Consider the following 19,070-nt stretch of genomic DNA (forward strand, 5'->3'; position numbering starts at 1 on the left):
GTTTCAGTTTTCACAGACTTGTTTTTCATCCCTTCACTTTTAGTCTGTGTGTCCTTAAAAGTGAAGTGAACTTCTTGTAGGCAGCATATAGTTTAATCTTGCATTTTTTTGGTCCATTACCTCACTTTGTATCTTTTATTAAAGAATTTAATCCATTTACATTCAAAGTAACTATTGACAGGTAAAGACTTACTAGTACCATTTTGTTAATAATTGTATTTTTTTTATTTATGTGTAGATACTTGTTTTTTTTTTCTTCCTCTGTTGCTGTCTTTCTTTCTGGTTTGATGGTTTTCTGCAGTAGCATGTTTTGAATATTTTTATTTGTGTTTTGTGCATTTTCTATAGATTTTTTTCTCCATGGTTACCCTGATGCTTACAAATAGTATCTTTCACTTACAACAGTCTACTTCAAGCCAATAACAATGTAACTTTCATTGCATACAACAACTCTATACTTTTCTCCTCACACACCATTTTATGTTTCTTATGGCTGAATGTATATTATTTTGTAATATGTATTCCTTGACAGTTTATTTTAGCTATAGTTCTTGTTAATAATTTTGTCTTTTAACCCTTGTGCCTGGGATAATATTACTTTACACACCATCATTATAGTCTTTGAGTGTTCTGAATGTTGTTCAGTATTATTTAAACCATTGGATTTCATGCTTTCATAAGTTTGATGTTATTAGTTAACAAATTTTTCTTTCAGTTTAAAGAACTCCCTTTAGTAATTTCTGTAATGCAAGCCTAATGGTGATTAACTCCCATAGCATGGTTTGTCTGGGAAAGTTTTTATTTCTTCCTCATTTTTGAAAGACAGGTTTCCTGGGTAAAATATTCTCAGTTGGTAGGCTTTTTCATCTTTCAGCACTTCTACTATATCATGCCATTCTCTCCTGGACTGAAGGGTTTCTGCTGAGAAGTTTGCTGGTGTTGTATTGGGACTCCTTTTGTTGCTCTCAGAATTTTTTCTTTGATTTTTAATAGTTTGATTCTTATATGTTGTGTTGAATTCTGAATTTGATTAGAGATTTCTGTGGTTCCTATATCCAGATGTTAGTTTTTTCCCTCATGTTAGGGAACTTATCATCCATTATTTCTTTAAATATGCTTTATGACCCTTGTATTCCTCCTCTCTGTATTTAATTCCTGTTACTCATGGCTTGGGTCTCTTGATGGTGTACCAACATTCCCATAAATTTTCCTTCTTTTTTTTTTCTTTTTGCTCCTCTGCTTGGATAATTTCAAATGTTCTGTCTTCAAGCTCACTGATTCTTCAGTGTGATTTAGCTGGCTGTTGAAACTTTCTATTGCATTTTTCAGTGCAGTCATTATATTCTTCTTCTCTATGATTTCTTTTTGGGGTTTTAAAATCATTTCTATTTCTTTCTCAAACTTCTTATTTTGTTCATGTACTGTTTTCCAAATTTTATTTTTTGCCCATATATTCTTGGAGTTCATTAAATTATTTGACAGAATTATTCTGAATTATTTTTCTGTCATTTCATAGATATCCCTTTCTTTGGACATCATTGTTGGAGCTTTCTTGGTTTCTTTTTGAGATGCCATGATTCCCTGAGTTTTTGTAATCCTGTGTCCTTGCATTGGTCTTTGTGCATTTGTGGAGGCAGCCACCTTTTCTGGCCTTTACAAGTGTTCTTTAACACTGATAGACCTTCTCTACTTAGTATAGCCTATGTTTCTGGATGGGTCAGCTGGTAGTAACCTGGGGCAGGCAGAGCTAGCTTTCAGGTTCTCTAGGTGGTTGGGCTGCTACCTTTGCTTTGAATTTGTGTGGGGGAACTGGCTAGGTTCTGCTATATGTCAAGACCACTGGCTGAGTTCTACAGTCAGAATAAACTTCTGGATGGGCACTGCAATCACCTCCTATTAGGCCAGACCGTAAGGCTTGTTTTTTGGCCAGAAGATGATATTATTTGAGTTCAGCCCTGGGATAGAATTGGAGGAAGGGCATTTAGATTGAGTGGATTGGGATGAATGGACCAACTTCTATGCTTGGTAGAAACACATGGTTGAGAGGGCTGGGTGTCTTGGTGAACAGGAGGCAGGACTAGATTGGAGCTCCAACTCCACTGGACAAAGCAGCATATGGAGGCTTGCATCATGAATTTTTGCTCCAGAATGACTGCAGGAATAAATCATGAAACCCAAGAGGACCCACAGACCCTCTGAAGGAAGCAGATTTCCCCTGCAAGGACTGAGGACACACCCCAAATACATGGCTAAGAGACATATAGATGGTTCACATCACAGGACTCTGCATACAACCCCCAGTACCAGCCCAGAGCCTGGTAGACTTGATGGGTGGCTAGATCCGGAAGATAGATCACAATCACTACAGCTCAGTTCTCAGGAAGTCACATCCATAGGAAAAAGGGGAGAGTACTATATCAAGGAAATATCCCATACAACAAAAGAATCTGAACAACAGCCTTCGGCCCTAGACCTTTTCTCTGACAAAGCCTACCCAAATAAGAAGGAACCAGGAAACCAACTCTGGTGCTGTGACAAAACAAGGTTCTTTAACACTCCCCAAAAGTCACACTAGTTCACCAGTAATGGATCCAAACCAAGAAGAAATCCCTGATTTAACTGAAAAGGAATTCAGGAGGTGAGTTATTAAGCTAACCAGGGAGGCACCAGAGAAAGACAAAGCGCAACATAAGGAAATAAAAACAATGCTACAAGAAGTGAAGGGAGAAATATTCAATGAAATAGATAGCATAAATAAAAAATAATCAAAACTTCAGGAAACAATAAACACATTTATAGAAATGCAAAATGCTCTGGAAAGTCTTAGCAATAGAATTGAACAAGTAAAAGAAAGAAATTCAGAGCTTGAAAACAAGGTCTTTTAATTTTAACCCAGTCCAACAAAGATAAAGAAAAAAGAATATGAAAATATGAACAAAGCCTCCAAGAAGTCTGGTGTTATGTTAAATGACCAAACCTAAGAATAATTGGTGATCCCAAGGAAGAAGATAAATCTAAAAGTTTGGAAAACATATTTGGAGGAATAATCGAGGAAAATTTCCCTGGCCTTGCTAGAGACCTAGACATCCAAATACAAGAAGCACAAAGAACACCTGGGAAATTCATCGCAAAAAGATCATTGCCTACGCACATTTTCATCAGGTTATCTAAAGTTAAGACAAAGAAAAGAATCTTAAGAGCTGTGAGACAAAAGCACCAGGCAACCCATAAAGGAAAACCTATCAGACTAACAGCAGATTTCTCAGCAGAAACCCTACAAACTAGAAAGGACTGGGGCCCTATCCTCAGCCCCTCAAACAAAACAATTATCAACCAAGAATTTTGTATCCAGTGGAACTAAGCTTCATATATGAAGGAAAGACACCAACAAACAAATGCTGAGAGAATCAAGCCACTACTACAAGAACTGCTAAAAGGAGCTCTAAATCATGAAACAAATCCTGCAAACACATCAAAACAGAACCTCTTGAAAGCATAAATCTCACTGGACCTATAAAACAAAAATGCAGTTTAATAAACAAAGCCAAAAACAAAAAACCAAGGTATACAGGCAACAAATAGCACAATGAATAGAATGGTACCTCATCTCTCAATACTAACATTGAATGTAAACAGCCTAAATGCTCCACTTAAAAGATACAGAATTGCAGAATGAGTAAGAATTCACCAACTAACTATCTGTTGCCTTCAAGAGACTCACTTAACACATAAAGACTCACATAAACTTAAGGTAAAGGTGTGGAAAAGGACATTTCATGTAAATGGACACCAAAAGTGAGCAGGGTGAGCTATTCTTATATCAGACAAAACAAACTTTAAAGCAACAGCAGTTAAAGGAGACAAAGAGGGAGAGTATATAATGATAAAAGTCCTTGTCCAACAGGAAACTCTCACAACCCTGAACGTATATATACCTAACACTGGAGCTCCCAAAGTTATAAAACAATTACTAATAGACCTAAGAAATGACGTCTAGACAGCAACACAATAATAGTGGGGGACTTCAATACTCTACTGACACCACTAGACAGGTCCTCAAGACAGAAATTCAACAGAGGAACAATGGATTTAAAGTATACTCTGGAATAAACAGACTTAACATAATATACACAGAACATTCCATCCAACAACCACAGAATATACATTCTATTCAACAGCACATGAAATTTTCTCCCAGGTAGACCATATGACAGGCCATAAAATGAGCCTCAATAAATTTAAGAAAATTGAAATTATATCAAGCACTCTCTCAAACCACAGTAGAATAAAACTGGAAATCAACTCCAAAAGGAAATTTCAAAACCAAGCAAATACGTGGAAATTAAATAACCTACTCCTGAATGATCATAGAGGCAAAAAGGAAATCAAGATGAAAATTTTAAAATTCTTTGAACTAAACAATTGTGGCACAACTTATCAAAAACCTCTGGGATACAGTAAAGGCAGTGCTAAGAGGAAAGTTCATAGCCCTAAACATCTACATCAAAAAGTTTGAAACAGACAATCTAAGATCACACCTCAAGGAACTAGAGAAACAAGAACAAACCAAACCCAAACCCACCAGAAAAAAAGAACTAACTAAGATCAGAGCAGAACTAAATGAAATCGAAAACAACAAAAAACAATACAAAAGATAAATGAAACAAAAAGCTGGTTCTTTGAAAATATAAATAAAATTGATAAGCCATTAGCAAGATTAACCAAGAAAAGAAGAGAGAACATCCAAATGAGCTCAATAAGAAACAAAACGGGAGATATTACAACTGACACTACAGAAATACAAAAGATCATTCAAGGCTACTATGAACATCTTTATACACATAAACTAGAAAACCTGGAAGAGATGAATAAATTCTTGGGAACATACAACCCTCCTAGCCTAAATCAGGAAGATTTATAATCCCTGAACAGACCAATTACAAGCAACAAGCTTGAAATAGTAATTTAAAAATTACCAACAACAACAAAAAAAAACCCAGGATCAGATGGATTCACAGCAGAATTCTACCAGACATTCAAAGAAGAATTGGTACCAATCCTACTGACACTATTCCACAAGACAGCAAAAGAGGGAACCCTCCCTAAATCATTCTATGAAGCCAGTTTCACCCTAAAACCAAAACCAGGAAAAGACACAACCAAAAAAGAAAACTACAGACCAATATTTCCGATGAACATACATGCTAAAGTCATTAACAAAATACTAGCTAACTGCATGCAACAACATATCAAAAAGATAATCCACCATTATCAAGTGGGTTTCATACTCCTAAAATGACCCCCCTAGGTCTTTGGTTCTGCCAGGGTTTTAAAATCCTACCTGAACCGTAAGGCTCGCACAAAGAGGCTTTTGCCTGTGGATGGGTGCAGAATTCTTGTTGTAAGGAGATATAAGTAGGTGACCTCCTATTCTGACCCATCTTGCTGACATCACTCCTCAGCCATTATTCATTCTACCATTTAACTGAGGCACACAACAAATCATATCGCAAGTGCTTTTATTATACACTATTGTTTTATAAACAGACCCCTTTCATGATAGCTAGCCAGAATTCAAAAATGGCAATGTGACAGGCACGTCGATGAGAAAATGCTTTTATATTATGTTGTTTTGTTTCTGGTATAGACCTCAGGTTTTGATAGTTCTATCATATTTTAATCATCATCAGTTGATTTCCACTAAAGCTTATATTATCCTGTGATTGGAGACATTTAAGCTAAAGAAAAGATGAAAAATTCTCATAAATTATTCATTGAAAAGATAATAACTTATTAAATACAATTAAGCCTTAGATTAATCTACAGAACTTTCCAATGTGTCTGATATTTTTAAACCACATCTGTATCTTCATCACCTTCCTGGTAAAACTTGATCTAGAAGTGCTCTTTCTTTGTCTTTCTTTGTAGTGAATCAATATAGCATAGTGGTTAGGAACATAGGTTTTATGGAAAAACCTCCTCAATAAACAGAGGCCAATAATCCTGGCCCCAGGGTTATTTTAATAGAGTTATTTAAATATAGTAAATAGTCATTACGTGATAACTATTATTGTTGTTGTTATTATTACAATGAACTCAAAATAAATATTTTCCTCATACACACATATGAAAATACTGAAGAGTTGCCAGCATGCCCCATAATGTTAGATGCTTTCACTTACTTTATAAACAGTTTAAAGCGTGCTTTGTTTTTGTACTAACGTGCTACTGCTTTTTTTTTTCTGTTTTGATATGTTAACCACATTTTTAAAATACTTTTAATTTGTTGGTGATAAGAACAGTAGTAGCATTGAAAGCCATTTGAAATGCTATAGGCAATCCAGGACAAGAAACAAAGGCAGAAGATTGGCATATTGAATTATTCATATACTTAAAACAATACCATTTAGAGGTCAACACTGTGAACAAAGAATTACTAATATGCATCATACATTTTAAGTTTTGCAACCTGAAATAATAACTAAGCTAAGAATCCCCTGTATTCCTCTCTTCAGTTGAGAAAGAAGTATCCTCACTAGTGAACTCTAAGAAGATCCTAAGGTCTTCATTTCCAATCTTTCCAAGTAGTGGGACACCTTTTTAAACTCAGAGAAAGAAAATTACCTATCACTGAAATCTTTTTAATATCTTATAATTTATATGGGCACAGTTGCATGGTAGTTCCAGCTACTTGGGAGGCCGAGGCAGGAGTTCTTTTTGAGCCAGAGAGTTGGAAGCCAGTTGAGGCTTGTAGTGAGACCCTGTCTCTGGGAAAAAAAAAAAAAAAATCTGATAATTTAAGAAATATAAAATAATTTTTAAAACCACTATAAATGTAGCAGTGCTTTTAAAATATTAAAATTGTGGTAACAACAGCATCTACATATATTTAACAAAATAATAGCACATGTGAATGAAACACACTAATTCCCTCTGTGGAGAATGTTTGGTGTTAATATGGATCCAGCCCCTGGCCCTAACCATGGGTCACCATATGATACCTCTCCAATAAATTTTGAATAACTTACTCAGTATCACCAGAGCAAAGGAAGGTGCTGATTTCCTTTTGTTTCTTCCTTGTACTCCACAACAGAGAGGCAAGTGGGGGAGAACTTGCACATATGCGAGAGAGGGCACAGGAATACAGCACAAAAAATATAACTTTAGCTCACAGTCTCTGTCTATAAGGTCCCTAAGAAATGGTGAGGTCATCATCAGCTCCTGGGAGATTTTAAGAACTTCTTGTGCTCACTGCCTAGATTTTCAAGGAGTTAAGGTGGAGAAACCTAGAGAGGTGATGAGGAATATCACAGAGGAGTAAACAAGGCCCCAAGGAAGGAATACAATTAGAGATGAAGTCTCTAAGAGAAAGTGAGGAGGATGGTAACTAAAGATTCATTCTGAGACTAAGTTTGAATAATGATGTTACAAATAAAGTCTAGCTCCAGTTGGGAGTACAGGGGATAAAGAAGGGTAGTTGGCATGTAATTGCCTAATATTTTCTCAGAGATAGGATAAGGCCAAAAGTTTAGAAGTGGAGCATTGAGACAAGCAGACTTTGACACGATTACTCCTGATTAGCCACAAAATCCAAATGATGTGCAGGAGAAAGTCACTTCTGTCAGAGACATGCCTTCAGATGGCTAGCTGTTCAGGGTAAACACCTAGGATAAACCCAAGATATTTTCACTTTACCCTATGGTAGACATTTTATTCCTTGGTATTACAATAAGAAATGTTGCAATAGATAAGAGAAACTACTTCAGTGAAATATTTGTTTTTATATTGCATTACAAATGATGATTCAACAAATAACTCTGAAGTACTTTCAAAGAGCTAAATAGTATTAATACATATCTCATTCACTCAGTCATTTAATAACATTTCATATCCACCCTCTACCAAGCACTGTGTTAAGGAGAGGACTTGCTATAAAAGAAAGGAACATTATGAAGGGAAGGCATGACTATGAAAGTAAAGAATAAGATGAAGGGGGCCAGGTGTGGTGGCTCATGCCTGTAATCCCAGCACTTTGGGAGGCCGAGGCGGGCGGATCACTTGAGGTCAGGAATTTGACACCAACCTGGCCAACATGGTGAAACCCTGTCTCTATTAAAAATACAATAAATTAGCCAGGCATAGTGACTCATGCCTGTAGTTTCAGCTACTCAGGAGGCTGAGGCAGTAGAATCACTCAAACCTGGGAGACGGAGGTTGCAGTGAGCCAAGAACATACCACGGCACTCCAGCCTGGGTAATACAGTGGGACTTTGTCTCAAAAACAAAATAAGCAAAAACAAAAGAATAAAATGAAAGGAAACCTGGTTTCAAGCAAAAATTTTTAAATTTTAATTGAAGATTCCGAAATATATTGACAGCTTAGAAAGAAGGATCTAGGGTGGGGTTAGGGTAGTAGGGTAGTGAATAACCAATGGAGCAAAGCCCCAAGGGAATGTGGAGTCAGGGAAGAAGTGGAACAAAACATAGACCTTCCCTTTAAATAATGTTATATCTCATAAGGAAGATGACATACATATAAAACTACTTTTAAAACATTGAGAAATTATATTTTAACAGCAAATCTAGAATATATAAAATTCACAGTTGGTATGAGCAAAAAGAATTAAAGTTAGATGACTTCATATTACCTTCTGAGCACAGTAATATTATTAGCTGGAACTCTAAAAGAAAAGAGTACTGCTACTTTATTTCAACCTACCATGAGTAAGGAAGTCCTCTAGATGACATAAGGAAACTTCTCATTGTTTAGATTGAGGGTCAGACTGAGAATTCTGTATCTCTAACCCTAATCATTCTTCAGGGGAGTGTTAAGTCTTTGTGAAGGTCTAAAATGCAGCCAGAGTTTTTTTAAAAAAAATCGCAGGGTAAGACATTTAGAAAAGTAGGGATTATTTAATCATTTTAAAGTAAAATTTAATTTGCATAATCATAAGGGCAAAGGATGAAATGAGAAGTATTGATGAGGAGACAGCTAGTGATTTCTTTGATAAATTATTTGAGACCTTTAAGGAAGAAGATATGATGCTAGTAAGAAGAAAAACATATTAGTGTTGATGAGACAGCAACATTGGGGGAAGAGAAGTTTCTCTTAAAGATTTGAAAAATCAATGTCTGTGTTTAAAGCTGTTAAAGGACAAACTAAGCCTACTGCTTGCATCTAATGCACCCTCAACTTCGACTAAAACCTGTGCTGTTCTATCATTCTAAAAACTTCACAATATTCAAGGACCTCGTCAGACACTAATAACTTGGAAATAGAAGCCCCAACCTTGAGTGTTACCTAATGCTGAGAAAAGGCTCTACACAAATGGATTTTCTTCTTCTGTAATGTGGAGTTTATTCTTCATACAGTGGGGAATCTTTGAATGTTTAGAGAAGGAAAGGGACATGATCAAAACAGTCTTATGGGAAGATTCAATACACCAGTGGTATACAGAATGAAGGAAGGAAAAGGGTGGGAAATTAGAAAATTAAAAAGTATTAAAATATAGTTATAATAAGTCAGGGAATAAAGATACGTGGTGGCGGATGAACCAAAGCAAAAAAGAAGTGTTCGATCTTGGTACATAGTGAATTTGAAAATCAAGGATGAGGGGGGCACCAGGAAAACTGGGTAGCAGTACTAACAAAGTCTAATTTGTTGGGAAAATCTGTTTTGGAACAGTGAGGAGGAATAGAATATAGATTCAGGTTGAAGTTTATTGAGTGTAAGAATGCTAAGAAGACATCCAGATGGAAATATTCACAGATCTCTAGGTTGGGATCCTAGGGATCAACTAGAGATTCTTATTTGGGAGTCATCTACATCAGTGTTCCCCATTGGGGTTAGTTTTGTATCCTGGGTGACATTTAACGATGTTTGAGGACATTTTCAGTTGTCACGACTGGGAGGATGATGGTATTGGCATCTAGTAGATAGAGGCCAGAGATACTGTGAAAACATCCTACGATGCACAGAATAGCTCCCTGCAACAAAGAATTAAAAGAATTATCTGTCCCAAAGTGTCAGTAGTGCCAAGATTGAAAAAGCCTGCTCTACATAAATGTCATAATACATTGGAGATACCTTATCCAATCAGTGCCTACAGTATATTCATGTTTAATTCCTAGGAAATAAAAATAATATCAATGTTTATTCAGTCTTACTACTTAAGCATTGTTCTCACATTACGTGGTATATTATTTAATCTTTAAAATCCTATGAGATATGCATTATTTTTATCCTCATTTAGCATATGAGGAAACATCCACTGAAAAGTTAAGATACCTGCTGTATTAGGGTTCACCAGAAAAACAGAACCAATAATAAGTATAGATATGGATACAGATGGAGATATAGAAAACAGATATGGATACAGACATAGTCATAAGCATCAATATAGACATAAAGAGATTGATCATGAAGAATTGGCTTATGGACGTATGGAGATGGAACAGTCTCACTATCAGCTGTCCACAAACTGAAGATCCACGAAAACTGGTGGTGTAGATCCAGTCAAAATCTGAAGGACTAAGAACCAGGAGTACAAATGATGTTAAGTCCCAGAGGACCAGAAGAGACTGATGTCCCAGCTGAAACAGGAAGAAAGAACAAATTATCTTTTTCTCACTTTTTTATTCTATTCAGGCTTTGATGCATTAGATAATGCCCGTCTGCCCTGGGGATGACAATCTACTTTACTGAGTCTCTGGATTCAAATGCTGATCTCTTTTGGAAACCCCCTCATAGACACACCCTGTGTTTAACCTGATATCTGAAATAATATTTAACCTGATATCTGGGCATCCTGTAAACTAGTAGAGCTGACACATTAACCATCACAAGTTCACTCCTTGTCAACTTGCCACTCATATATATCTCCTTAACAGTACTTACTCTCCAAATAAAGACAATAATGTCATAATTCTGCCAAACACGATACAGCTCTGCTCCATACAACCAAAAACATGCTAATGCCATCCTCAGAAAAAGAGGTAAAGTCCTTGAGTGATGTTTACTCTTCTCCTTGATGTTCCATAGTTTATATACTATGATGTAAAATTAATAATGCTTAAATATTATGATACTAATATAAAGTATGATGTAATAACATAAAAATCCATACATAAACACATGTTACATGATAAGAGAATAAAAGAGGGAAGAAAGCAAAGATACTTGCTATACGTACATACGAAGTGTTCATTACAAAATAAGGAGTAAATACTCATGATACCTAAAATATTCATTTCTATAACTGGTCACATTTTCGTAGTTGATATTTAACCTACTTCCAGCAGAGGTATATGCTGAAGACAAATACTTTATTCTATTTGTCTTCAGCATATACCTCTGCTGGTCATGTTTCTTTACCTGGTGGGGTAACCCAAACCTTCATGATGGGTCTGGGCCATTAGTGATCCTGCCCGGAGTGGGTCATTGCAGTATTCTGTTGACCTTAATTGCAGGGCATGGTAATACTAAGAGTTGCCCTAAGTGATCGCCTGCACTCCAAAATTCTTCCTTAATTCCATTATGGAGTAGTAGTCCAATTTGCCCTTGTTAGTCAGGATCAATCACTCTAGCCAGACTGTAACTGCCTTTTTGCCTGGTGGTTCAGAGGCATGCGGAGCTCAGAGTGGCTGAGTAGAAGTCTTAACATTCAATGCAATGCAATCGTTGTTGTGCCTTCCAGTGGAAACATTCCTCTCTGTTTTTATGATTCGGTTTAGAGGAACTAAGATCTCTAGGCTGGTAAAGTATAATGCTGTAGGAACAGGAAACAAAAATTTGCTTGTTATTCACTGGGCATAATAGTGTGTGGTGCCATTCCCATTTCCATCCCTTTATTCCTATATCTGTGAATCTTGGCTATCAGAGAAATAGCACCATATATTGGATGCTGGTTCAGAGCATACACAGCCTTTTGGAGAATCTTGTTGCAGCCTAGCAAGGTATCACCACCTAGCTTGAACTGTAACTGAGTCTTCAAAGGCCATTTCATCATTCTGTAGAGGGCAGATACTTCAGGAGGGAGGGGGAACATAGTGAGACCAGTGAAGTCCATGAACATGGGCCCATTGCCATACTCTTTTTGCTGTGATGTGAGTCCCATAATCATAAACAATGAGGTCCAGTGGTGGGGATCATGTTGATACATCCCTTCTAAGATAAAGGATAAGTTGTTGCAGCTGGCTTCTCCTACAGCCAAGAAAGAGGCACAATGTCTAGTGGGCCTATGGGATTTTGGAGGCAACATACTCCTCATGTGAAATACTGTGATGGATAAGGCATTCTACAAGTCCATGGACAGTAGTTCTGACAGAAACTGCACAAGGAAGGCAAATCTGTATTCACAGTATTTATTCCCGTAAGAAGAAACACCACTTTTTCATGATGGAAGCAGTCCAATGTAATCAACCTGCCATCAGATAGCTTACCGGCATGGGGAATGATGCCATCTCAGGAAATGAGTGTCAATCTCTGCTGCTGACATTTTGGGCACTCAGCAGTGGCTGTAGCTGGGTCAGCCTTGATAAATAAAAGTCCCTGTTGCTGAGCTCAGGCAAAACCTCCACCCCTACCACCACAACCACTTTATTCATGAACCCACTGGGCAATGACACGGGTGACAGGGGAAAGAGGCTAATGAGTATCCACAGAATGGCTCATCTTATCCACTTGATTATTAAAATTCTCTGATGAGGTCACCCTTCAGAGAGCATTCACATGGGACATGAATATCTTAACACTTTTGCCCATTTAGAGAGACCTATCCACATGCTTCCACCCCAATCTTCTTGTCACCAATTTTCCAATCACATTCTTTCTAAGTCCCTGATCACCCAGCCAGACCACTGGCTGTAATCCATGGATCACTACATAATTACATAACTGGCCATTTCTCCTTCCAAGCAAAGTGAACAAGCAGGTGCACTGCTTGAAATTCTGCCCACTGGGAGGATTTTCCTTCACCACTGTCCTTTAGGGATGTCCTAGAAAGGAGCTGTAGTGTTAAAACTGTCCACTTTCAGAAGGTGCCTGTATATCATGCAGAACTATCTGTAAACCAGTCCTCATCTTTCTTTCTCTTCCTGTCAACTGACCACAGGGAACTCTTCATGAGGCCATGGGTGCAGGCTGGAAGAAAGATGTCAGTGCAGCAGCAATGGAAACCGGGGGTACTTAGGCAACTTCTTCATGTAACTTATTGTGCCACGCCATCAAGGCCAGTTCAGGCCTGATTATGCATATACCAATTTCATTTGATGATGGAGTATTGTGATGCACACCCAGCTTTATGGCTTCATGAGTGAGATGACATCCAATTTGTGATGGGCAACTCAGGGCACCTGGCGACATGGTGGCCCACGGTTGAGCATTCAGTCACCACTAAGGCCTAGTAGCAGGTCAAGAGCTATTACTCAAAAGGAGACAGGTTATCTGCGTAAGATGGCAGGTCTTTGCTCCAAAATCTTAAGGGCCTGTGGTGAAATTCACCATAAGGACTTGCCAAAGGCGTCAAACATCATCTTTTCTGCCACTGACACTTTAAACAGCATTAGATCTACTGGATCATGTAACTCATGTGGCAAAGCAGCTTGCACAGCAGCTTGGACTTGTTGCAGAACTTTTTCTTCTGAGTCCCACTCAAAACAAGTAGCTTTTCCAGTCACTCAGCAAACGGACCAGGTTAACACACCCAAATGAGGAGTATGTTGTCTCCAAAATCCCATAGGCCCACTAGGCATTGTGCCTCTTTCTTGGTTGTAGGAGAAGCCAGCTGCAACAACTTATCCTTTATCTTAAAAGGGATATATCAACATGCTCCACACCACTGGACCTCTAAAAATTTCCCTGAGATAGAAGTCCTCTGAAGTTTAGTCAGCTTTACTTTCCACCCTCTGACATGCAAAAGTCTCACAAATAAGTCTATAGTTAGCGTAATGTCATCAATGTAATGGACCAGTGTGTTATCATGTGAACTGAATTATGACATAGAGCTGGAGATTTGATGTCCCTCTGATGTAGGACAGCGAAGGTGACTTGCTGGTCTTGTCAGCTGAAAGCAAACTGCTTCTGGTGGTCTTTGTTTTTGTTTGTTTTGTTTTGTTTTGGAGATGGAATTTTGCTCTTGTTGCCCAGGCTGGAGTGCAATGGCACATCTCGGCTCACCACAACCTCTGCCTCCTGGGTTCAAGTGACTCTCCTGTCTCAGCCCCCAAGCAGCTGGGATTACAGGCATGTGCCACCACATCCAGCTAATGTTTTATTTTTGGTAGAGATGGGGTTTCTCCATGTTAGTCAGGCTGGTCTCGAACTCCTGACCTCAGGTGATCCCCCCCACCTGGGCCTCCCAAAGTGCTGGGATTACAGGCGTGAGTCACTGCACCCCTTGTTGTCTTTGTTAACAGGTATTGATACAAATAGCGTTTGCCAGGTCAATAGCTGCATACCAGGTATCAGGAGATGTCTTAATTTGTGTAAGCAGTGAAACCACATCTAGTATAGCAGCTGCAATTGGAGTTATCACTTGATTAAGCTGATGATAATCCACTCTCATTCTCCAAGATTCATCCGTGTAGCCAAGTAGGCAAATTGAGTGGGGATGTGGTGGGATTCACCCCTAACCCCTGTGTCGTTCAAGTCCTTGATAGTTGTACTAATCTCTGAAATCCCCCCAGTGACATGGCTTTGGTTTATTATTTTCCTACATAGAGGCAACACTAGTGACTCCCACTTCACCTTTTTCACCATTATAGCCCTCACTTCACAGGTCAGGAAACCAATGTGAGGACTCTGCTAGCTGCTATGTTTATTCCAATTATGCCTTTCAGAATTGAAGAAGTAACCATAGGATGGGTTTGAGAACCCACAGGGCCCACTGTGAGACAGACATGAGCTAAAATTCTATTGATCACCTGACCTCTATAAGCCCCCTACTCTAACTGGTGGTCCACAGTGACATTTTGAGTCTCTTGAATTCAGTGTCAGTTCAGAGCCAGTGTCCAGTAGTTCCCAAAAGATCTGATTATATCCTTTCCCCTAGTGCACAGTTATCCTGGAAAAACCCATAGGTCCCTTTGGATAAAGACTAACAGTATACATTTTGGATAGTATCCAAGAGTCCTTTCTCAAGGGGACCCAGTGTGTCCTTCATTCAAGGGTTTCTGGATCTGTAAGCTGATTCAAGTCTAGGAATTGAGAGGCCACAACTCTCTGTTTTTATGATTCAGATAAGATTTTATTCACTTGACCTAGAGTTTTTTTTCTTACAAAAAAATCAAATAAGAATTTGTAGTCTTCCTATGGATTTCACTTCAAGGAACACATAAAAGCTAGCCTACGTCATGGGTCTACAGGAATCAGACTGTTCTAATAGCTGCTTTGACCCTGCAGTCCGCTATGGTAACCACACTCACCCTGACCTTGGCAGTTTAGCAAGGCAGCTTGGCCCCTGCCACACTGGGGTTTAATTACCCGCTTTGCATTTAAGTTTCCCAATTCGATGACTGCAGTTCCTACTATGAGGCTTGGCCTACAGAGAAGAGTGATCACAGAGCTTTTCAAGGATGCTGGGCCTCCCCTCACAAATTTATTTCTCACAGTGTTGTTGAAAATTGTGTCTTCTGATTACTCTCAGTGTGGGTGAGTAGGTCTTATATGATGGATCCACTCTCCCTATGCTTTTAATCCTTTCCACTACATTAAATCAAGGCAGGTCCAGCCTGTCCACCTTTTGGTCCATGTGTCAGCCAACCCAACACACTGTTAGAACCCTTTCTGATTCCCCAAGCTTCAACATTAAATGAAGAATCTCTGCTTAGTGAGCCCGGAACAACAAAAAAATTTAACTTAATACAACTTTATGTTCTTTTTACCATCGTTTCACACTCTTAGTATCCATTCCTACACCTGTTACCCAGATTTCTGTCTGTATGAATTAAAAAACTCTAGTAATTCTTTTGGAGTGTAGCACACATCGTCCTGGGTCACACTTTGAACCTCAACTTTAGGGGCCAGCTGGGATTTGAGTTTGGTTATGGGGCTAGGAGCAGAGAGAGATGAGAGATGGGGTAGAGGTAAAGGGTTTCTCAGGAGAATTAAAATTGTCTTGCATAGCAGCTGCCTCAGAGGAGGCTATCTCTAGTTGCTTAGACAGTGCAGAGCTGATCCTCCCCAAGGGTGGAGATGAAGTAGAGAAGGAGATACCACTGGGGATAAGGAGGCCACTTCCACTAGAAAAGAAGATTCATCAGAATTTAGGAGCTCCATGTCCCAAATTTGATCAGCGACTTTCTACACAACCGCCATCCCAACTTACAGAATCTCATCAATGCTTCACTTTAACAGTTACTGTTAAACAGTAACACTTTAACAGGAGACACTTCGTGAAGCTTGGAGTTCAACTTGCATTGTAATTAAACCAGTGTCAAGCTGAGATTCTGCATTTGGTGTTAAGCAATCTCAGCCCTACAGTACAGGAGATAAGGGTCTCCTTCAGGGCACACATAGAAGTTTTAGGTCATTTATGCAGTGCTTGAGCCACATAACACCCTTACAGACAAACCTAGAAATAATGTTTAACCAGATACCTGGGCATCCCATGACCCAGCCATATTGACACACAAAACTAACCATCACACCTGCCTAAAGCCACATAGCTGGCAAATTTGGGGGCCCAGATTTGCAATCAGAAAATCCATTTCCAGAAACACGTTTTACCCACTAAATTGCAGTATCTAGGGATTATAGGCAGGATATCCTCAAATTCCAAGACAGATAAGACAGAGAGTTAAACAGAGCAGAAACACTTTTACCACTTCATTCTTCTCACCAAAAAAAAATCTACTCCCAAATATTAATAGCAACTTCTTTCTGTGTCACTGAAGATTTCATTATACCATTGATAGATTTCAGTGCTTCCCCTCCTGGGGAAGGATATCAAATGGCAGAGGTATACCTTGAGCTCCACTAAAGTACCAGTCCTCATTCTTAACATTGACAAATGAGTGTGTCCAGATACATTTTATCTTATTTGTTAATAACTATAATAAAAACCCAAACTCCCAATGATATAATTTTTAATGTGTCATTTAGAACTGAATAAAATTTAGTCCTGTAATAATATATATCATATTTTCTTGCTTTACTATATGCTTTTGTGAGTTCTGAAGAAAGATGTGAAATTAAAGCTAATGGAGCTGAGTGTGGGGGTGCACTGGCTTTTCACATGTGAACATCTCTGTATTTCAGAACATTAAAATATATTTCTTTAAAATTAGATTTAATAGAATTAGTAAACAAAACAAGCACTTAATCCCTCAAGTTTTATTTTTAAATCATCTACTTTAAATATAAATTATACAAATATTTCTTATTTTATAAAACTAGACATTCAGAGTTTTAGTACCATTTACTCTACAGTTGCTCAAGATCACAAAGGTAAAATCCATTTTTTTCAAGTATGATGGTTTCCAGATTTTTGAAACAGGGGAGTCGTTCTTCAAATGATCTATTTCGAAATTAACATATCCATAACAGATTTGAAGGCAAGATGGAAAAGGTGGAAACAAGTTCTGAAGCCAGGATGAGTAGCTGAGGAGGAGAGAGTTTAAGGAAGAACTGGGGAGTGGAGGTCCGGAGATCCACCCATTCAGCCATGCTATTCAGACAACTCCTTAGGCAACTTTTGGAGCACCATAGACCACAATTTAAAAGAGATTATCCAACATAATTTAGTGTAATTTAGATCATATAATTATTATCATTTTTAAATCTTGTCAGTTTATTAAAGTTATAGCTCTAATTAATATTTTAACTATATTTTATTTTAAAATGTGATATTGCATAATATACATATACATATTATTAAATGTTACATCTCATTTTATATGTCAAACTTGAATTTTTAATTTTCAAAACTGGTGTACAGCATCCTGAGGCACTTATATTTTTGTCTCTGCTTGTGGCTAATATTTATCTCTTTACCATATCTGTCAAAATGAAAATTTAGATTTTACAGCAAAAAATTAAAGTAAATTATATCTACTGGACTTTAAATATAGTTGTCTGACACAACACTTAAGATGGCCAGCTTTACTCTTTTAAACTGTAGTTTGGAATTATCTTTGAGCATTGATGAATTTCTTTTTGATTTTCTCTTATTTTCAGATCAACAAAATGACTGTAATAAATCCTGATCCTGCCTTTGGTCTGGATATTTAGTAGCTCTGTATTTGTTTTCTTTGATAGCAACATGCATTAATATTTATAACCATTTTCCTTTGCAGCATCTCCCAGATGGCTCTGCGCCCAGTGCACATGTTGAATTTTATCTTTTACCATATCCCAGTGAAGTTCGTAGGAGGAAAACAAAATCTGTTCCAAAATGTACAGACCCCACTTACAATGAAATTGTAAGTATGAGTCATCTTTTGTCCAGTCATTTTGTATTTTTCTTACCTTTTTTCAGTTTAACAACCAAATATGGAAAATTTGCAGTAATTGGCAGCATTATTTCATGAAGGAAAGATATTTTCCGAAATAGTCGCAGTATGCTTATCACTCTTCTAGATGCTATGGGCACTGGAAAATACAGATACTGCTTTCAAAGCTCTTATAAACCAATTTGCAAGTTGTGGCTAACCTCCAGCAAGAGCCCAAGACTTGTTTTGCATACTAACATTATTCCTGACTTCATCTTATTTTCTCTAACCTTATTCTCCTTTACCTGATTTTCCTTACCTAATAATTTTATCATATACTACCTTGGGTATAACAGTAAATCTCATAAAATCCCTTTTGAAAAACTAAAAAATAAATACAAAATACAAATGGAAGTTAACGTATATTATAAATAGCTCTCTAATTTATTTGTAATGTGCAATTTGAACATTCAACTCCCTAACTTCTTTCTAAGGCAAGCCTCTACATTTATTCTCTTGATTCCATCCTTTCCCATCTCCTCTGCACCTTGCTCAGCTCCTTATTTGTGTTCCTTTTCTTATGGCTGTCTCATCCACAGGATCCTGCACTCAGAAATACTAAAAAACAAAAACAAAAAACT

General features: G+C 37.8%; 1 protein-coding gene across 6 annotated transcripts in view; it reads left to right on the forward strand.

Moving 5' to 3' along the window:
* PIK3C2G (phosphatidylinositol-4-phosphate 3-kinase catalytic subunit type 2 gamma) overlaps positions 1-19,070 on the forward strand; it is a 422,558-nt gene that overhangs the window by 393,739 nt on the left and 9,749 nt on the right. For all 6 annotated transcript variants that reach the window (XM_005570265.5, XM_074005892.1, XM_005570267.5 and 3 more), the window contains one exon: positions 18,295-18,420. In XM_005570265.5, coding sequence (XP_005570322.3) covers positions 18,295-18,420 — 126 coding nt within the window. The remainder of the gene's footprint in view (positions 1-18,294; positions 18,421-19,070) is intronic.

The sequence above is a fragment of the Macaca fascicularis genome, chromosome 11 (genome assembly GCF_037993035.2).
Source record: "Macaca fascicularis isolate 582-1 chromosome 11, T2T-MFA8v1.1".
In the NCBI taxonomy this organism is placed as follows: Eukaryota; Metazoa; Chordata; class Mammalia; order Primates; family Cercopithecidae; genus Macaca; species Macaca fascicularis.